The 21,629-nt window shown below is 48.0% G+C and overlaps 1 protein-coding gene across 1 annotated transcript; it reads right to left on the minus strand.

Annotated features, from left to right (window-relative positions):
* Nucleotides 1-906: 906 nt before the first annotated feature.
* Nucleotides 907-19,671, minus strand: CXCL12 (C-X-C motif chemokine ligand 12). Its single transcript, XM_009465664.2, has 5 exons — nucleotides 19,541-19,671; nucleotides 14,219-14,336; nucleotides 10,657-10,743; nucleotides 6,892-6,989; nucleotides 907-5,026 (listed from the first exon to the last, which is right to left on the minus strand). Exons 1-5 carry the CDS (start codon nucleotides 19,599-19,601, stop codon nucleotides 4,995-4,997), a joined length of 396 nt encoding a protein of 131 aa, XP_009463939.1. The 5' UTR covers nucleotides 19,602-19,671; the 3' UTR covers nucleotides 907-4,994.
* Between the last annotated feature and the right edge of the window lie 1,958 nt (nucleotides 19,672-21,629).

The raw sequence follows: 21,629 nt of genomic DNA on the forward strand, positions 1-21,629 counted from the left end.
TTTTGCCTGGCATCAATTTGGCCAAGAAATATTTATTGAATAAGAAGCTTGGTAAGGCTCAAGCACTGTTTCACTGTTATGAGGTATTAAATTATCCCTAACCTTTCCTCCAGCCAGAGCTGTTCATAGTGCTGGGATTCACCTGTATTGTTGCAGTGGATAAATGGAGGAGGACTGGCAAGCTGGAGCAGGGCAGCTGTGGAGGGAGCAGGGTGACCTGAGGAAACATTTTCGCCCTGCCATGGGGACTTGGAGATGGGGGAAGGCACTGACAAAAGCCAGTTTTCAACTCATGGTTTTGAAACTCACAGCAAATTCCCTACAACATCATCCAAGTTAGGTTTATACCTCCAGGATCTCAGGCCAGCCCTACAAGCCTCTAAAACCATTCCCCACCTCCAAACTGAAAGCTGACCCTGCTTTGCCCTGGGAAAACCAGCCCCAAGGAGGGTGTTGTTCACAACATCTGATCTTTTGTAAAACGCATGCCCTGACACCCCTCAGGCTCTTCAAAGAAACCCTTATCCCTTCCCCAGCACAGATGATGATGGCATCCCTCTTGCTGGAGCAAAAACAGCTCACGGTTTTCAGTTCCCCTGAAGTCAACCTGCTGCAGGAGACAAGTTGGGGGGGAGAAAGTAAAAAAAAAAAAAAAAGTTTGGGCTTCTGTTTAGGGAGCAAATGGTTAAGCTTTTTGAACATGACACATTTTAATCTGCTAGGCTGCTGCTCCCTGCCAAACCCAAAAGGGGGCAATTTGCCTCAGGTTCCCTGTAGAGAGTCCGAGCCCATGGAACTACCTGGAAGCATCCTTGAAACTGGACACTTAAACTACATTTGAATGTTCTTTCTGGTGTGAAGCTTTCAGCTGTTTGTATGTGAGGAAAAAAAACTAGAAGCAAGTAATAATTTCATTTAGATAGACATTTTTATTAAGAAAATTTTAAGTGCGTACACGTTTATGGGAGAAATTACAACAATATAAAAGTGTTTGTTTTCAAAATATTCTACGAAAGGAGTAATTTCAAAAGCATAATATAACTCCTCCATAAAAGCTGCCTTACAGGAACACAAATACAAAACACTTTTCACATTATTTGGGAAGATAGTTCTTTTTACTTAATAAAAATAGAAAGTACAGTATTTACCACATTCTGACAACACTGAGTTCTTAAGAAGTGGAAGATGGGAGGTTCATGCAGCCCTTTCATCATGATACATGTTTTCTTCTCCGTGGCCACCAGAGTTTCATGTTTGCAGACAAGGCTTGTCTTGGTGGGATGTTGGTATAGAAAAAAATTCAGATTTTAGGTGATGAGTTCTCAGAAACCCCTGGTTACTATAAATCACACCACTCAAAACAAGTTGCCAGAGAAAAGAAGGACCCTCTAGATGCTAACAAAGGGAAAATAGCAAGAAAAACTTCTATAGGAACTGCATTTTCAATGAAATGTGTATATTTAACTTTGAATATAGCCTTCATTGCAAAATGAACAGTCACCTTTGCTCAAACACCTTAGTTAAAAACACATCAGAAAGTCACCCTTCATCATTCCTCAGGCAGAATTCAGATAAGATATTCATACATACAAGTATAAAGCTAGTATAAATAAAAAATTGGCACAGCAATAAATACCATCTATTTTAAAAAAAAAAAAATCCAACTTTAGGATTCAACAGCTGCACTTTGAAAATACCACATGTGATGATTTCACATTTATGGAAGCTGCTTTTTCAGCTCCAGTTCAGTGTTACCTCTTTTCGCTCTTCACATGTGGGCTCTACATTACTCCCATCTCCCCATATTTGCCTCCTCTGGTTTGGTCTTTGGTCAACAGTTAAAGGCAGAAAGGAAAATCTAGTGCCCTCCCCGAGCGGGTTTCTGCTAGTGCTGCTTCTCAGCTTGCTAAGACCACGGTGTGCACAGGAGGAACAGTGTGCGATGCACAGATAGCGCAAGGAGCTTGGGGCAGACGAGTGATTGATTTCTCTAGTGTGAAGGACATGGCTGCTCTTCCTGATGCCTCATGCAAGTAAAGTCAGGCAAAAAGAAAAGCTTCCTGCTTAAGGTTGAATTTTGTTCTAAAGCAAGAGGAAGCTTTTGTCAGGTTCTCACTTCAATCTTCAGCTACTCCTGGCCGGGTCTGCGCCACACCTGCATTTGGGCTGTGCTCAACCTTGCCCAGGTGAGGGAGGGACCTGGTGCTGGCAGTGTCAGGGCCCAGGTCACAGTGTGAGTCTCAAGAAATGCCAGAGGCAGGCAGCCCACAAGGCACCCAGACAACCACCACCTGGCTGTACGCGTTACCTAGCCTTGTAGGGAGTCCGTTTCCTTCCTGCTGCTACTCATGCATTTCTCCCAGGAGCAAATGCCCTTCCTTTAGCATAGTCTACCCTTGCAATGCTCATTAGTTGCCCCTAGAAGAGAAGGTTGAGAGGTGACCTCATTTCCTGCAGTACCCCCACTACCTGGCTATACTGTCCAGAGCTAGGACCCTGGGGTTTGGCTGGGGTGCTCCAGCACTGCCCATCTCAACGCTTCTGTCAAAGTAGTCTGTTTGCCCAGACTGTAATGGGGGTTTGGCATGTGCCCAGAGACCTTTCCCTGTTGGTGCTGACCCCAGATGCACTCCCTGTTAATGAGTACTGCAGCAGAGCGCTGGCAAGGCTGTACAATCACATCTACCCACCCCATCTTTTCACTGGAAAGCCAATGTTTCCCCTAGAAAAAAAATCTTCATGGCCCCTATCATCATTTCAAGGTATGCTGTTGAATCAAAATCAGAGGATTATTTAATTCTCCATTTATTCCCATGGGAACAGAGCAGACCTCAAGCTGTTCTTGGATGGGAAGCATGTGTGAAGAATGCACCTTCCTGGGTGAGGACAAGCTCCATGTCTGTGGCAGAACCAAGATTCTTCTACACTTTCCCCAAAGTCATTCTTGGCTTTGACACTCACATGTGTTTGCCTCTGGCAAACCACTAGCAATTGCAGGTGCACGTGTGGGGACAGGAGATGGACCCTAGGATATAAAGTACAGTCCAAGGAAGACACAAGAAACTCTAGTTTTCTCATAAAAGTTCTTTCTGTCTTTAGCCTTACAACAGAGGTTCTGATCCTACTCACATTAAATCAACAGTCCAATTCTCATCACGTACAGTGGTACCAGACCTTTCAAAACAGAGACACAATATACTTAAAGCACTAGGTTGGTAATGATAACAATAGAAGGAATGTCAAAATCACACACACATACATTTTAGGCACAGCAGTTGGTTTCTGCTATAAAGGAAATGAGGTGATGCAGTCCCAGCTGAAGCACTCTCTGTAATAGCACTGTTTTGCAGAGAAGAAAATACTTACTTACAAGATTTTTACCTGAACCCGTGTGGAAATAAAGTAATCCCTGGCTAGCCAAAGTGCCTCTTTGGCACTAAAAGATGCCTGCCACAAAAACAAGTGCTCAGTGAAACACCCCTCTCAGAGTTCCCAACACAGGCTGCAGGGAAGAGGGAAGACTCCTTCTGAAGCAACCCACTCAAAAAAAAATTACAATCTTACAACATTTTTTGTTTACAATACACACACAGATACATACAAACATAAGCACTGTGCTGCACAAATGTGCATCCCCCTGGACCCCAGCGCACAGCGTAACATGATTATCGCAGTACTGCAGGTGTCTTTCCATACACTATATAGCAAAGATATTGTGTATACAGGTAGCAATCAGGAGAAAGAAATTTCTGGCTGAGAGACGGGATTGGCGCAAGAAGTGGTACCTGTCCCGGGGTGTACTTTGCAAAGGAAATTGCAGAGGCTATCCTGTTCACCAGCAAACAGAGCCATGACCACTGGTGAACAGTGAGTGCTGGCCTTCATTTCCACACCCAGGAAACATCACTCCACACCACTCCTTCCACAAACTGGGCAGACCCTCTTTTGCCCCAGGCATCTCTTTTCTCCAAAGATATGGCCAGTCATCCTCTTTTAGGTGTCTCCGCAGCAATCAAAGATGTTACTGACCTCAGGTACGTGTGACTGCAAGGCTACAGCATCGTTGGTGAAGGGTCATGTGAATGCATCTCCGCCTACTTCAGTGCAAAGCCAGCCAGAAGAGCTGAAGCCACCTCCTGTGGATGGGTGGGAGGAGACACCTGGTGTACGGCAGCATATCTGACTCCTCCAGCAACTTGCAACATGATTGTGTGGTTAGAACTTTAATAACCCATTCCTTTTTGTGCTAAAATTTGTCATCAGAAACACAGGAACATAGGAAATGCCAGGTGACATCAGATCAGTGTTGTGGCTCCTAAAACACACACGCCTACTACAAACCAAATACTAACACCTTGCAATACCAGATGTGCATTGACCCAGCTGCTCATAGCTGTCACCCAGGTTTCTGATCTTCAGAGAAGGGCTTTAGCGCTGTAGCCCTGAGTTTAACCCCTCACCCAAAATACCTATAAATGCCACCCATGGTAATGCTGTCCACTTTCATCAATGTCTGATGCTTTTTAGGCTTCCTATGTTCTTGGCCTCGATGACTTCTGGAGGCAAGGAAATCCTCCACTACTTATACAACATCATTGCACTGTACAGTTCATGTCCTTCTAGGTTTAAAACTCCAGGAGACTTGCATGAACCAAGAGAAAGTTAAATAAAGCAGGACCTCTACATAGCAAAGGAAATAAAATATTATATAATAACATAGGGTTAGTTTAAATTCATATCTGCTCTCAGTGCTAGGTAATAAACCAACCTGTATCAAAACATATTTTTCTCAAATAGTTACATCTTACTATATAAAAATAGCACTGTGAAAGCAAGCCAATTTGTGCAAAAAAAAAAAAAAAACCAAACCAAAAAAACCTTTGGAAATGTATGAAGCGTTGTTTTTGTGCTGCATGATAATAGTGAAATGTATTCATTCCCTAATACTGGTTATCTGCTCTCTGGGTCCTACAGTAAGAAATCCTGTAGACGGCTTACAATGCTTGCCTCTTACATCTTGAACCTCCTGTTGACGAAGAACAGAGTGAAACACTATTAAGGTTTATTTCAGTTGCAAAAGCTTTGATATCAGGCCTAGTCAAACAGCAAATCTGTGTCTGGACTAACCCAAAGGCATTTCTTTTGCAGCCCCTCCAACCAGTATCTGCCAAACATTTTGGGGGAAGTTCTCCACAAGGAGCTACTGGGACCCAGCAGGGCAAACCCAGCAATCGGAGTTACTTTGGGCAGGTTGTGCTCATCACAGTTAGTAGGGTGTTCAGAACTAACATAGGAGGAAGGCTGGCTAGGAAGCTTATTCTGGACTGGAAAGCCAGAGCAGGGAATTATTGGTGGGCAAAGGACTCAGCAAAAAAAAACAGCAGGGAAAGGAGGGATTAATCATTTGTGAGCAGCCCCAGTAGTGGAGCAAGTGGCACTGGGAATGCCTCCTCTACCTGCCCCTACCCCACAGCTCTGCTGGAGATCACGGACTGCAGCTCCACAGGGTGCCAGGTCTCTGTGAGGATGGAGGAACACAGAGGACAGCCTGTCTGCTGTCTTGGTGTTCAGCTCCCACCATGGGGCGGCTGGAGAGCAAAGGCCCCCCAAGTCTGCTGCCCAGCTGGGAGCCAACCCCATGGCCTCCCTGCTCTGGGACCTCACCTGCTGTGAGCAGCTGGGCAGCATGTCACAGCTCATGGTGACCAGCTGCCCAGTGAAGGTGGGGTGACAGGGAGGGTGAGCAGCCACGTGCTACACAGTAAATGTGTGAGACGTTAAGTGCAGAGGTAGGGAGCTCAGGGTAGGAGGCAGACAAATTGAGTCTCCCATGCTCAGTGTGAGCACGGTACCCAGGAAGAGTGGTGGGTTAGGGATCACAGCAAAGTGCAAGTGTGTTCTGTGCAGGGTTCACTCAGAACAAGGAGCCAGTCTGTGCTGCTGGCCTAGTCAAAGGTTTTGTCTGAAGTGATCCCTGCTCCTGCTCCAGGCTGATCGGCATTTTGCAATCTAGATGAGGTCACTAAGGCTGAGTTACAAGTGTCAGAGGGTAAACACCAGGTATTCAAAAACCCTGATGTCCAAGCATGTCTTGTCTAGCCTACAGGATAAGAACAAACATCCCTTTCAATGCCTGCTGGACAACTAAGACTGTATGACCACAGCCAGAGACAGTTGTGGCTACTCTCAGTGAAAGTAGCCTTGGAAAACTCATCCAGGCATAAAGAGGATGACTAAGCCATGAGCAAAATTTTCCTCTTCGAAGATATCTTTTCCAATATCCCACACCAGTTACCTTACTTCTTTTGGTGCAGAAAGGCAGGACACACCACCCTGGTGGGAAAAAAACAACTGGGACATCCAGAGTATTGGCATATGTAACACCGTTCTCTGGGACTTGCTTAGCATCTCCCATAGGAGAGATGTCAACCAGTCACCAATGCACCAAATCATGTTGTCACCACCCAGTGCTGCATTTGTCATTAAAAAATACCAGTGACAAATTCCCAGCTGTTATTTATAGTGTAACTGTCAGTTTGGTATTGGAGGAATATGGCCAGCTAGAAGACATAGGGCTTCCAAATCTTTACCCTTTTTTTGACTTTGGCTTTGCTTCAGGGTTATTTTGGCCTCTTTGGGCATCCATTTTCCCATCTGTAAAATGGGACAATTTTTGCACCTCTATTGTGGCTGAACTTCCCCCCTGTTTTAAGAGTTTTATCTATATAACACCCCTTTGCAGGGAGGGTACAGCTGTTATCCTCAACAAATATGGGGAAAAAAGGAGGTCTGGATAGGCTAATATATTTGCCCAAGGTCACATAGGATGGTCAGTGGAAGAGCAGGGATTTGAACCTGAGGTATCCCAGCTCAGAAACTAATGCCTCCTACCATTCTTTCTCCCTGGAGACTTTAGTGGTGTTGCACGGGAAGGGCAGAGTGGGCCCCGTTTCTTCTGTTGCTTTTTTTTATGAGTGCGATGACGTGGTCTAAATTAAAAGAAAAATACAAAAAGACTGCCATAAATTATCCATATACAAAGGCCTTATTCACATTTATCCTATGGTCCCTTCACATCTTGCTGGCAGGGTGCAAATGAAGATAACATCCTCTTTCACATGCCCTCAGCCTCAGAGGAATGTTAGGCAAATGAAAGGGCCCCGGTGACAGGACATTTGCAAATTCTGAGGCCAGAACCACTCTTTTCCCCAAAACACCGAATCCTCCCCAAATGCATGCCAGAACTTGTCAGCCAGGCACCTCACCATCCGCACAGTACCCGCTGAGGTACAATGAAAGCAGAGGGGGGCTGGATTTCTGGCTTCCCACCCAGCATTTCCACTGACATCAACAAGGACCAGTGGCTACTCTACGGGATTTGTGGGCATTCAGTGCCTCAAAACAAGGCTGTAAAGTTAGTCACCTACATTGTCGCCCACCGTGTGGGGCATTCACCCAGCAGACTCTTGGTGGAGTTCTGGGAGGTAGATGCTTTGGCGTCTTGTACTTCAGCTCTTATTTACAAATGAGGTCAGAAATTAGGAAGAGCTGCCACACTGGGGTTTACAAGCACTATGGAGGAAGGTGGCAGCAGGGCTTGGCTCTCATCACAGCCAGCCCCTAGAAGTTGGAAGTTTCCTTTCCTTTCTCCCAGCGGGTTCAAGGGAAAGGTTTTTCCTATTTGACTTTGTTATCGTCTCCAGATCCATCCACTCTCTCGTCTGTGCCAGCAGTAGCTGCTGAGCTTAATGGACTCCAGCATCTCAGGCTGAGGGGAAGTTCTGAGGTGGGACTATATTAATGTGACAACGGACAAGCAAGGATCATTCTCTGGTCTCTGTTTACTCTGCAAGAGCCTGATTTTGCATATCCTGGCATGAAAGGAGAAGGGAAATGCAATCAATGTTCTGTAAATGATGACTGGGATTGCCTGCAAGTGATAAAGAATTTGTTAGCTATTTCAAGAAAGGACTGATTTGCCCCTTGCCTATAAAATGGATGAATGGTGAATGATGTTGGCCACAGCAGCTGCACAATGATTTTTAAAGCCAGTTAAGGAATTTGGTTTCCTGACAGCCTGAATGTATTTTACTGATGTCTCAAAAGTATGTATATTACATGGAGATGTGATGGCTATAAAGCAATAATAAAGGCTAAGCAGCATTAGTGAGGAAAATAATTCCCTACTAAAAACCATCTCTGGTTTCACAATCAACCATATTGGACTGCTATAGTCTATGAACTTTTCCTTGCCCTTAGCTGCAGATTGTAACACAGAAGATACTCTTATATCGAAGCACTGGTACAGATTAAGATGTCTTGACACTTTGGATTTTACTTAAGCAATTACAAGAGCCCTTTCTACAAAATGTATTGCTTTTATTCCAGAAAAATAAATTCCCATGTACAATTGGGTTTTCATAACATGAAACAATTAGCCATTTTATTGCTAGTGCATATAGGGTAATGTCACATTTCATACAATTTCAGTACAAGTGAAAAAATATAATATATGGCTGATTGAAATTGATAGCTACATTAACATTTATAGATCTATATAGATTTATTTTACAAGCTGTTAGTAGTTTAGAGGGATATCGGTGTTTTAAACTACCAACATTCATATGGCTCCAATTCAAATATATGAATTGTTTGATGCGTTATAAATATATTCCAAAGTACATTTCATTGAAGAATTCAAAGCTGTGCACTAAAATATATCAAAAACATGCCTTGTGAAAATGCCACAGACAAAGCCCTGACTGTCTGTGGAGCATGAAAATGCCACTAGTGCTAGCATTACTAGTTGGAAAATGAAAATAATGCCATGATTACAGGATTAGGTGATGGAGATATATGCTTTCTGTCATCTTATGTCATAGAGCTGGGACCAAATTCTCTTCTGTTACTCAATGTAAACCAGGATGAAATCCACCAAATTAGCAGAATTGCTTCTGGATTAGAGTTAGATGAACAAAACCCAGAATCTGGCTGGAGATCAGGCACAGGCTCACTGGTTTCAGTAGAGCTGGCCCCAGATCTTCACCAGTGGAAATGAGAGCAGAATGTGTTCCAGCTGAGCTGCTCCTCTAAGTCAGGCAAGCAGGATCTGAGCACATAATCACATTTGCCCAACCCTACAAATTTCTTAAGTGCCCCTTAAGTTTCAGGTCTTATGAACAGCACCAAGGGCTTCACTGGGGCAGATGGCAAACAGAAACTTAGGCAGGGGCTTGAGAATTTTCCCAAGTTGGAAAACAAAGTAGCCCAAGCCCCTAGGACAGTCAGCATGGGCCACATCCTGCTCTTAGGTTCAGTTATGCCTAAATCCAAAGCCATCCTGGCAGCATTAACCTGGATTACCTCTGCAGAGAATTTGCCCAAAAGAGTGCTGGCAGCAAAGAAGGCACTGAGCATCAGATGAGATGGGAAGAGCTGTCAGGGCTGGAATCACAGTCAGTTTGTTAGCTGGCTTCCTTCCCTCCTCCTCCTCACTCTTGGCCCCAGTGTGGTCCCAAAAGGGCCACGTGGAGGGTCCTCTCTACCTCTGGTAGCATTTCTCCCCTTGCTTATTGTAAAAACACAGGGGAACAAAGACTTTTTTTTTTTTTAACTCTCCCCCTTGTTTGGCAGATGCAAAGCAAACAGTGGAGGGCATTCAGCTACCTGTACTGCCTCACATCTGCCCTGGGGCCATACCCTTCCCCACATTTCTCCAAGAATGCATTGCTTTTGCAAATGACTGGATTCCAGCCCTGCCTTTACCCTACAGATGCAGGGGGGGCAAGGTTCAGCATGGTTACAGCGCAGTTGCTGAGGGGTGGGAATGTGGTGGCAAGGGTGGGAGGGATACTGAGTGCACAGGTAGGCTTGCTGGCCAAAATGCCACTGCTGGATCAACCACAGCCCAGGGCTCTGGGCAAGCAAGGAAATGCTTTGTACCATCACTTCTCTCATCTTCCATCCCAGGAAGGCTGGAGCCCTCCCCTGCAACTCAGCACAGAAACATTCTCTGTGCTGCTCTCACTCACTGTAAAATTGAACTGAGATACGCTGGGTCCATCTCAGGGTAGCCATGATCACCCCCTCTCAAGGGGAATACAAATAGATTTTAAAAGTCTGAATTTGCCAAGTATGGCTGGTTTTGCCCTGGCCTTGTGGGAGAGCCTTATACATGGCAGCACATCTCACCTTGGCCAATATTAATAGCACTCCACACTGGCCAGCAGAGAAAGACTCCCCAGGCCTCAGCTGCCTGTGCAAACAGACCCCTAGTGTAACATGGAGAAGGGGCTTCAAAGAAACTGGAACAATACAGATTTTGAAGTAATTGTTGTTTGGCTTGGGGAAGAGGGGGCATAAAGGAAGCATTTTCCTTGGGAGAACGGCTTTTTTTAAAAGAGGATGAGTTGGGGACCCCAGAACAGATTCATTAGGATAGATTTTGCCTCAAACCCTGGCAAAAGTCTTAGTTTAACGTTTAGGATATACTAGAAGCTGTTGTTTTCATACAGACTAGGTCAACTCCAAACCCATCTTCAAAACAATATCTGATTCCACGAGTACTTTGTCCACATGGTAAAAGCCAGCCCTTAATGTTCTACCCTTTAATAACTCAGGATGTTAGCTGTTAAGTCCATTTGTCTCTTGTCTTACTTGTTTAAAGCTTTCTCCAGATATTCCTGGATCCACTTTAACTTGGGATCAATGCACACTTGCTTGCTGTTGCTCTTGAGCCTTGCACTGCCAAAGGAGAAAAGTCAGAGTGAGTCTAGTGTGTGATGCTCTGCAGCCCACATCCCCCCACATGCCTTATTTTGCACACAGGTCTGCAATTCTATTATGGTCAGTAGAGCCGCATCTGGACAGTAGAGCTGTGTCCGACTTCCTTGGGTGTCAGTGCTGCTCTCAGATAACCCACAAAAAGAGGATGGGTTATCCCTGCCATCCTGAAGTCACCTAGTATAAATATCCCCGGGTTCAAAGCTTTGGTACAATTTGTCTCCTCTGATGCTGATTCTTGTGGTCTGTACTGGTATGCGTATGGGTGGGAGTCAGATACAGAATTTAAATCTAAGTTTTCCAACTCATACCTGGGCTGTTATGAGTTCAGTGCCAGGAACAGCTAAATTTCATTTGGAAATACTGACATGGTAAATATAGGTCATTTTTTGCAAGGAATTAATTAAGAACAGCTTTCAGATTCAACCCAAAATTGAAATTTCACATGTTTTGAGGACAGACACCAGACCATACCTCTTGGACGTTCTGAAGGAATCTGGTTAGCTTTTTGTTTTATACAAGACTGAACTAACAGGTTGCAGGCAGGAAGACAACTGGAAGTACCATAGTGCCAGAGGCAAGTTTCCCTCATGTATTCACTCAGCACTGGAAACAAAAGCAGAAACCTCCCGAGGTTTTCTCCTGGATGTCCAAGCTACACCTTCCAACCAGACTGTTTAGCCAATTTGAATTCCCTGTGAATTTGGCATTTGGCCTATCCTCATCTTTCACACAGAAGCAGTACAAATAGCTTTTCACCTGCATCAGCAGGTCTCACCCTCCAGGGATCTCAGGGCCTCTTGAGAGTGCTGTGATCTCCCACGTCCCCTGAAGCACCCTGCCTCTGCCCCAGCTGCTCAGAAGCTTCCCCTTAAACAGCCTGCCTGCCATGCAAAAGTGCCAAGAACAGCAATTTCATGGAAATGCCCATAGGAATAAGTTCAGTACTTGTTTAAGCATTTTGCTGGATGGAAGCCAAAATGTTCCCAGCTTTATAAAATGAAATCTGCAGGATATAAAACTATGGCGTAAGAAATAACAGGTCAAAAATGCTCCTTCGTCTGAAGTTATGCAACAACACAGTTGTAGCATAAATACATGGAAGATCCAGTCTTCAAGCCCTGTGCCAATAAGGAGATGAATGGGCCTAATTCATATTTCCCTTACAGCAGTGCCAAGCTGGAGTATTTCCAGTGAAGTGATACCAATAGAGAGTAAGAATGGATTTGCTGATGTTAGCAATGCCTAGGAACTCTTGAGCTGGCCTCACAGGGTACAGAACCAAAAGCACACGTAACCAGCCTCCAGCCACATGCAATGCAATTCCTCTCATCTAATATTAAGAAACTGATTTTTTTTGACATTTATTTCTGAGCCTGTCAGCCCCTGCTCCTTGTACAGTCATGGCAGAGACCTTGGCAACTATATGGAGTGTTAATCTGAACTGATTTAGGTGTCTACTTTAGCACGCAATTAATTGCATGCTAAAAATTCCTACTTCCCTGTACTGAAAAGCAGGGAATTTAGGGTGGGCTTTGTAGAAGTAGATATACAGAGGAGATTTCTGGATTTAGAGATGACTTCCCATAGAACTAAAGACAAAAGCCTGCTCTTAGGCTTTTTGTCAGGTACAATTCCCCTCAACCATAAAGGGGAATGTACTTGTGCAAAACAAAATACAAGATCTTTACTTGAAGCTATATGATTTCACTGACATTCTCTATTCCTGAAAATGGTGGCTTTTAAGTTACTCACACCTTCACTGTATAATGCATATCCATTAAATTCAGAGTGTAGCTAAAACCATCAAGATGAGAAATTTATGTGTTAATTTTGATTCCATTTCAGCCTCTGTTTTGATAAAGATGTAGTTCGAACTCATGACGTTTCAGGGATATTAGGACGTAAGTTTTTAAGTACTTTACTTTTTAAAGTAACAAAAAGATGGTGAACTATAGGTTCATGTGTTCTGTGTGCCACTAAATCACATTGCGAACTAACGCATTTAGGTCAGGAATGGACAAGAACATGAATTGTTTGTGTTTCTGCATTTCGTTCTCTTATCCATCTCTATGACTATGATCCCACGTTAATTAAGAGATAAATGTATACTCCATCCTGCCTTAACTGCCTGTCATTTTCTTGAAACTACGCCAGAAAATTCCAAATCCTCTACAAAGCCTTAGCGCTGGGACCCTTATGACATCCATTGACAGTCCCAGAGCACAAATCCATACACTACTGCATTTTGGATGCTTGCCTCCAAAATTGTTTATAGGTAGAGATCAGAGCTAGTCACAGCTGGTTTTGTCATTTTTGTGAAAGGAAATTATTTCTCACTGAGGCTTACATTTTTCTCACTGTCCTCCATCAAATCCTAAGTTAGAAGCACACAGGAGAAAATGTGTATAATCTACCCAGAGTGGTTTAAAAAATAAAAAAATCATACGAATAAAAACTGGTTCATGAATGTAGACATGCTCTTCAATATATCTGTACATTCCTGAGAAATCTCATGAAACCACATCAGCTTTCTGAACGCAGAAATGTTTTGGATGACAAAGAATGGATTTTTACAGCATTCAAGTTGCAACTGGAAGAGCTCAACATGGATAGAAGACAGGACTAGTGATGGAAGCACTGCACAGAAACCCAATCTAGTCACTGAGACCCTCTTACAGAGGTTGATGATTAGTGGGGCTTCCCTGCAATGAAAAGAAGAATGCTGATCTTTTTCCTTCTGAAGATTTTGAATTTTGGGAGAGGAGGGAAATGGTCACCCATGAGCAAATGAACCAAAAAGACCTTCCTAAAAACACACACACACAAATCTACAACCTTATTTTTCATTAAAATCAGTGTTTCATTTTCAGCAAAAACAAAGAGGTTATTTTCCATCGGGAACCCATCATTTCCATCCTGCTGTGATCTGTGATTTACCGGAGTGAGTCACTGCCTGGTAAGCGTGTCCCTAGATCAGGCCAGCACATGTTTAGGGTCTGTACCTCCTGTGGAGGCTACATGAAATCCAGGAATTACTTTTGCTTGTTTAGCTCCTCTCTAAGGAGAAGTGGAGCATTAGAAGACTCAGACCACTGTTCAGTCTTTTCCCCAAGGTGTGAAGTTCCACATCCCAGGCAATGCACAGCCTGTCTGACATTCCTGCTGACACACCCATGGGGGAAACAGAACATGGGATCACATAGTCACAGGGAGACCACAGAGGTGGAACACAGCTGGGAAACACCTAGCTGCCCTCCTTTCTGTGGGGTAAAGCAGGGTCCAGCTGTATCTGATACACAGGGTGAAGAGATGAATTGGAAATCATGGCACGACACACAGACCTAATTGCAGCCACCAAAGCAGGAACCAGCTCTGTGACTCTCCCTTTTGAAACCTGAGAATGGCACCCAGCTGAAAAGAGTAAGAGACTTACACAATCTGAAGTGAGCAGTTGGGTGTGGAGAGGATTTTGAGGTGCTTAATGTTGGCTCTTGCCACGTTGCTCTCGTAGAATCGACAGGGGCATCGGTAAGTCAGGCTGACGGGCTTCTCTGCGGGGCACAGGGAGAGAAAGGACAGGTTACTCCCTCTTGCTCCCGGTCAGCAGCACGGATACACAGACCGGGGCTGACAGAAACTCCCTCCAAATAGGCAGGTGAAAAAAAGCAATAGAAAAGCTGCAGCTTTGGGAGAGCATTTGCCCACAGCTCACAGCACAATCCTTTTACCCCAGTACCCAGCCTTTCAATCCCCGTGCGTGGGATTTTGGAAGACAAAAGAGGAGGGAGAGAAAATGGAGATAAGTAAAGAAGAAGAGATTAGAATTAGGAGCTGCTCCATTATGCAGGGATGCTCCTGGTAATTAGACAAGATAAAGGCCAAAAGAGGGGGCACTTGTCCTCCGTGTTGTTCTTGCCAAATGATTTTGACCCGAGGCCAAATTAGAAGGTAGCCAGAAGAAAGCGATGAATTCCAAAGAGTTCAGATCAAAACGGCTCGGCTCAGGTGCAGGCTTTTCACGGGGGACTTAGTAGCTACAGAAAAGCCCTGAGTCTTTCAGGCTTTCCCAGGCCCAGCAGCTGACCTTTCCCCACCACAGCCAACCTTTACTCCCAGCCACGGTATTCGCACGGGGAAGTGCGACTCGGAGATGCGGGATGACAGCGGTTTCACAGGAGAGATTTGGGGGTCTTTTGAACTCCCAGCCTGTGGCAAAGTAACCACATCCAAGGAGAGAGTTAGCAGGCAGTGTGCTCCCCATATACTAATCAGGGACCACCAGACTGGGTGAGAGTCTTGTCACTGGCATCACTAGGGACAGAATTAAGTTTAGCTCTCTAGGCAAAAAATCAGCAATGCATATGCATGCAGAACTGAGAAAAGCAGCCTGGTGCTCACCACAGCCTCTGATGCACTCCTGCTACCTGGTTTCTCCATGGAAGAACTTAATTACTGGCAACCAAGTGCACATAAATAAGGTCCTCACTCTGTGTGTAAACTTCAAAGCCCCATGCACACTAAAATACAAACTTGCCTGGAAGTCTAGAATGAGCTGCCTAAGATTTTAAACAATTTCCCAGTGGAACAGTTTTCAGCCTCTGGGAGGAATTAAATTCATACACCTAACCCATAAGGTCTGGCTCATGCTGTAGATGGCCAGATCTATATCTGACAGGGCTTTAGATCCCACATGGCAATCTGCTGCCCTGTTTATTTAGCCACACAGGAGCACTCACAGCATCCAAACCCAGCTCCCTTAAAGGCAGATGGAGAGCTAAAGAGTAGGGAAAGGCTTGGAATCCCTAAACTGCCGTCTAGGAAGGTGAGAAAAGAGACAGCTTTTCACAGTGCAGCTGATCTGCATATATTGCACATTTACCAATGCCTGTCTCTAGCACACATAACCACAGACAACACGGTGAAATTACCCTGTTCTAAGGAGGGAAAACCCTTTTTTCCAGGTGCCTCTACCAAGAGATGAGACAGAATCAGGTCCCACAAGCAGATGCGCAAACAGAGAGGAATTCATCAAGTGGGAGCAGAGTTCCTCCAGATTCACACCAGGATCTGGACTAGAAGTTAACAAAATTGGAGGAGTTTTTCCCATCAGTTCTACAGCAATCAGTCAGTTCGAACAGTGGTATCATCTGTGGGTTAATAAATGGGAGGAGAAGCTCCCGCCTGCAGGAGGAGGAGGAAGGAGGGCTGCAGGGTGAGCCTCGGGAACATGCAATAGCCTGACTACTGCTAATGTGGAAGGGAGGGAGAAAGGCGCTAGGATTTCCCACCGCAAATCTGTGCCTGATAGCTACGCATCAGTGAGTTTGTATTGGAAAGGGAGGCTGAAATTGAATGCAGTCATACAGCAATGCTCAGCACAGCTGCAGTGGAAGTGTCTCTGCAAGCTCGTACCAACGAAGTTTAAGCAAGCTTTTCCCTAAACAACATGCAAGAGATGAACTCTTCAGATCTACGATTTGAGACTGCAATCCTGCCCTCTCTGAGACTGGGAGAGGGATTTTCGATCCCATCCCACTTAAAATCAGAAGCAGAGAAAGTTTAACCATGACTAACATGTCCGTGAACCCCAAAGTTGTTTCCTGCCCAAGAAAGGGCATCCAGCACAGCAAGGAAGAGGGGAAGCCCCAGCATTCGGTGTTCTGTCACCCCAATGCAAGATGGAATGACAACTCCCCTCCCAGCACAAGAAGCCCTTTGGCATTTCTGTGCCCCTTGCTTGGTGACCAGAAACAGGCACTGAGTGCCAGGGAACAGCAGCACAGGCACCGGGTCAGCTCTCAGCATCACTAACAGGGAACCAGTATCTCCTGCCACTGCCTCTCCAGCACTCTGGCTCCGAGAGCTTGGCTGTGGCTCACTCTGCTCTCAGCAAGGCTGAAAACCAGGGAAAACTAGTGTATGTGGCCTTTCCCAACACATGAACCCCTATCATCCTAAAGTAGGAGGGGGAAGGGGCCATTTGGGGGACATAATTTGGGAAGGGGACATTTCTGGTCTTACCCTGTGGCTGACAAATACCTTCCTTATCTCATTTCAAAATTTGAAACAAATTGTTCCCTGCACAGTAGAGCTGATTAAGCCAATTATTCTACAGGTTTGTACTGCAGGAGTTAATGCTATGTGGGTTCTCTGATATCTAATAAACACTGAGCACAAGCTGAGGCCATTCTCTCGGTAGGACAAATTAGTACCGTCTGTTAATTGTACTGTTACATGAAAACAGCGGTTTTCATTAAACTGATGGTACATAAAGCTTTTGAGACCTTTATCTGTTTGGCACATTTGGTTAAAATGGGTGAATACAGTCAAAAATCACAGAAGAGCCAGACGCTATTCAGACATCTCAATGTCATTCCTTCAGCCTTATTTCCTTAGACAAAAAGAAAAGGAGAACACCTCTTTTGGTCTTCACTGGAAGGGTTCTTGGGTTTGGGTGTTTGTTTTTTTGTTTTAAATAAATAGTTTTACTGTTTTCTAACTCAAAGCTGAGTTTTGCTGGCTCTGAACACCCACTTCTGCTGCAAATTCTCTCCAGAGACAAAGCGCTCACAAGAATCTCCCCCACAGAGTGGCCACTTACCAAGGTTGGACAGTACCTATTTCAGCCCCTAGGGATCTGCCTTGCCTCACCTGCACTGGAACTGGACTCTAAGGGAACAAGTGAGTTGCCAGTTCTGCTGCAAAGTTATCATCTGTAACTTGCTGTGCGGGCTCGGAAACCCGGGGCACTTGAATGGAGAGGGAAGCTATATCCAGGCAAGCAGGTTCGGCATGAACAGACAAAACATTTGATGGAAGCATCATTTTACTCCTGTTCATCCAAAGGTACATTCGTCAATATCAGGAGAGGGCTGGCAACTTTTTAAGACTAGAACAGCTCCATGTCCCTGGGGAGTGAGGCTGTGATAGGCAGATACATCCTCACCAGAGTGGCTAGGAAGAATTCAGAGCTCACCTGCCCTCCAGGACAAGGTAGCTTTGCAAGCTTTCATCTGGATCAGGGTTGAGAGCACTACACGACGTGCAAAGAAGTAGGCAAGAAACCTTCACTCTTATCACTGCAAGCCGGTGGGGCCTCTCTCCTTACACTAGGTTTTCTTCAAGCTTTTAAAGCCGTTTCCTTACTCAGGTAGCCAGGTCCCGGACATGCTTACCCTGCCATAAAGATGCCCGCTGCCGCTTGAGTGCTGCCAGGCAGGGAGCAAAACGCAGTGCAGCCGGGCAGCTCTGCCAGCCCCCCAGCCCTGTGCTATGTGGTGCCAGAGGCGAGGCGAGGCGAGGCGAGGGAGAGCCCCTGAGCCCCCGGCGGCCCCCCAATCCCGCGCCTCCTGTCCGGGCTGCAGCCCCGGTGAGGACCGGCAGCGCTTCCCCTTCTCGCTCCAGACCCGCACTGGCCTGCAGAGGCGAGGGGAGCCTGCTCGGGAGCCTGCTTGGCTACCCGGGCGCCGGCGGCGGCAGGGGGCGAGGGGCCGGGGCTGGCCCTGCCACCTGCGGCCCCCCGGGGTTTGTCTTCTCTCTGGGGCAGTGCTTGCTCCGTGCTGGCTTTCTGTGTGCTTCACCGGGACGGGGCTGCTGTCGGGACGGTAGTGTTGAAAGTCATCGGCGAAATTATCGGGAGCAATTAACTATCTCAGGCTAAACAATGAGGGCACCGGAGGGCATCCTCTGCCGCCCTGGGTGGGGAACACCCAAGTTTCGGTCTCCCGAATGGGAGAACGAGACGGGAGCGGACGATTGAAAGGGCGCTCGTTACCTCGCCAGCAAGCTTTCGATGAGGGGACAAAAGGTGGCAAATCTCTGCCGGGCGAGGAGCCAGCCGCGGGAGGAGCGCCCGGGAGATGCCCCGCCACGCGTGGGGATGGGGCTGCCCCGCGGGATGCGGAGCGAGAGGCGCAGGTTGCCGGGCTCTCCGGGGCTGTCCGCACCGGCGGCTCCCCCGGCGGGCCCCCGGCGAGCGAGCCGGCCAGCCGCCGCCGCGGCCGGGCTCCGGGCGGACACGCGGGACCCGGCGTGGGCGAGCGGGCTGCGAGACGGGGCTGCGGCACGGCGCGGCCGGCCGCCGTGGTTCGCCTCCGCGACAACGCCGCCGCGGCAGCGCTGCCGGCTGCCAGCCCGCCTTCCCCCAGCCCGGCGGCCAGCGCACCTCTCCGCGCCCCCGAAACCTCCCCGCGCAGCCTCGCAGGGGGGGCGGTGAATTCCTGCTGAGCCACCGCTTCGGCTCAGCTCTGCCCTGATCGAGGGTAGATCACGAAAGAGGGCAGAAAAGGAACCGAACAACCGCCTGTTTCTCATTTCTTGTAACTTTTAGCGTTGTTTTTTTTAAAGGGTAAATCGATATGCATATTTTGCAACCAAACCACCTCCCTGCAGACCGAGCGCTGTTGAAAGTCTTCCCCCAGCCGATTTCAATCTGGGATAAGTTTGGCGAAGAGGACCGCTTTGACCAGCCTTCTTTTGAAAAAAGCGGAGGAAGGAGGGAGGGAGGGATGGAGGGAGAGCCTGCCCGCTTCCAGCTCACAGCAGCTACCGCTCGGGGCTCGCCAGGCGCGCACATCGGAGCCGCGGCAGGAGCCAGAGCCGGGAGCGCGGCCGAGCCACGGGAGCGGGGGAAAGAGCGGGGATCTCCGCGGGACCGTAACTCCCGCCCGGGCTGCCCGGCGCCCGCAAGCAGGAGCAGTGCCAGCGGGCAGCGGGCAGGGAGAGCGGCGGCCCCCGGCCCCGGCGGCTGACTTACCCTCCGAGAGGGAGATGATCGCCAGGGCAAAGGCGAGCAGAGCCAGGGCTCGGAGGTCCATGCTGGGCGGCTGGCGGGGCGCGGGGCAGGCGCTGGACCGCTCGTCCCGGCTGCTGCGGCGATCTGCTGGAGTCCCCTCCTCCCCTCCCTCTATAGAGGGGCCGGGACCGCCGGGGCTGGGGGAGGGGAGGCAGGGGGAGTAGCTAGCCTATGATTTATTGCCCGTGGCATGTTATTACATCCTTCCTCTGTTAAAAATACTTGGAAAGGAACCAAAAGAGCGAGGGCTCCGCTCTTCGCTCCGTCAGCCCGGCAGTCTTCCCCGGGGCAAAACACTTTGCCCCAGCAGCCCCGCGACCCGAGCCCCCCGTGGGACGGCAGCGGCGGTGCGCTCCCCACGGGAGTCCCGTCCGCACGGGGCTGCGGCGCGCCGGGGAGCCGGGGTCACGGTCACTCCATCCCGCCCGGGCCGGGGGGGGGAAGTTTCCTCGCCAAACTGTGCCAGCCCCGGTCCCTTCGGGGCACCCCGGCCCCGCTGCTCTTGAACCAGGGCTGCTAGGGCTGGGACCGCTGTGGGGACGCATCCTGCAGCGTCTCAGCGCTCACACCGGGAAGAGGAGAAAAATCCCCCTTCGCTCCCGTGGGCACGAATTTAGATTAACACTGGCGCCCTGGGCATCAGATCCAGCGCCTCATACGAAGCATCATCCCAGAAGTTTATCTGGGGATTTGAGGGGAAAAAACAGAGAGAGGGAGGCTTTCCGTTTTTGCCGCGGCATGCTTGGCTCGAAACACCACCTTTTCCCCGTATTAGGTGAACCCAGTTGTACATTTGCTGCCACATTTCGCCCCCTTTGTGTTGCAGATGCCGCTGGGCTCCCTGGCACCTCGGCTGAAAGCCCCGATAGCGCTGCAGAGCCCGGAGGTCTAAGGGGTGCCGCTTACCCTGAGCTATGCCAGCATTGTCAAGTGTAATTGACTTAAGCATGTCCTCGCTGCCTGCAGTCCAAGCCCACGGGGCCCTGTTTGTTGCCATTCAATACTTTAAATAAACATCGAGGTTTTGATTTAATTTGGATCCCTCGGCTGCATTTAAAACAGGCGCCCTCGGTAAGGTTGGGACAGAGGGGGGGCGAGTGGGTAAAGCTAATCCTCCCAGTCACAGCTCGTGCAGTTGGAAACAGGGGCCCAAATCCTGCACCTATGCACACCTGTGGCTGTTTCACTTAAAGGAGCTTGTTTCTAATGCTAGGAGAAATGCTTACATCGACACCAGGCCATGAATTGGCTCCCTCCCTGCCACATGCCAGCAAAGCTGATTCTCACATCCAGCCCCCCCCCCCCCCAATCTAGTTATTTGCATTTCTTTGTCCCTGTTTATCAATTTGTTTAGGCTGATCTTGCTCTCCCCCCTTTCTTTTAGGTAAACTAACCAGTAGCACAGGAGCTTGATGCACTGAAAGGGCCAATAATGGTAACTAGTGCTGTGAGCCTGGCTACAACTGCTGTGACAGTTGTGACACCCTGCAGGGATGGGAGCGGTGAATCTTAATCCCACTGCAAACACTGCTAGGAGTGCTGCTGTCCCACCAGTGCTGCGGCTGGCACATGGGGATGTCCACGCTGACCTTCACATAAAAGAGTAACAGTGTGTCTTTGCTGTTGCTACAGGCACAGAGAAAAACAGTCCGAGGATCTAATCAAAGAGACTGGATGGATGCAGAATGAGATCAGAGTTAAATCTGAGTAGCAGTTTCCCCCTCGGCATCCTCAGACATGCACACGTGTTGTAACTGAAGGGGAAAACTGGTCGGATCCCAGGAAATGCCTGGACAGACCTTCAGAGCTGACTGGAAGAGATGCAGCACGCAGATACAAAGGCTGTCCCTACACCTCTGGATAACTGAGTGCAGCCAGCTTCAAACGGGGCTCGCACCCTCCTCCTTACGGCAGGAGGCTGCCTCGGCTCCCCATGCGCCTCGGCTGTCCTTCCCCTCTGCCAGAGCCGCCTCTGCGTGGGAGACCAAGTCTCCCGAGGAGAAGGGAGTGGGAGTACCCGGGACACCGCACCCGGCAGCATCCTTCCATC

The sequence above is a fragment of the Nipponia nippon genome, unplaced genomic scaffold (genome assembly GCF_047370975.1).
Source record: "Nipponia nippon isolate SJK-2023a ecotype South Korea unplaced genomic scaffold, ASM4737097v1 scaffold_3, whole genome shotgun sequence".
Taxonomy (NCBI): Eukaryota; Metazoa; Chordata; class Aves; order Pelecaniformes; family Threskiornithidae; genus Nipponia; species Nipponia nippon.

Excerpts from the sequence above, each read along its gene's own strand:
- CXCL12 (XM_009465664.2), bottom strand. The coding sequence starts at position 19,601 with ATGGACCTCCGAGCCCTGGCTCTGCTCGCCTTTGCCCTGGCGATCATC. Across the intron at positions 6,990-10,656 it reads CTGGAGAAAGCTTTAAACAA|ACCACGTCATCGCACTCATA; the intron begins GTAAGACAAGAG and ends CTTTTAATTTAG. Across the intron at positions 5,027-6,891 it reads GTCTCCAGGGAGAAAGAATG|GAGGTTCAAGATGTAAGAGG; the intron begins GTAGGAGGCATT and ends CTTCGTCAACAG.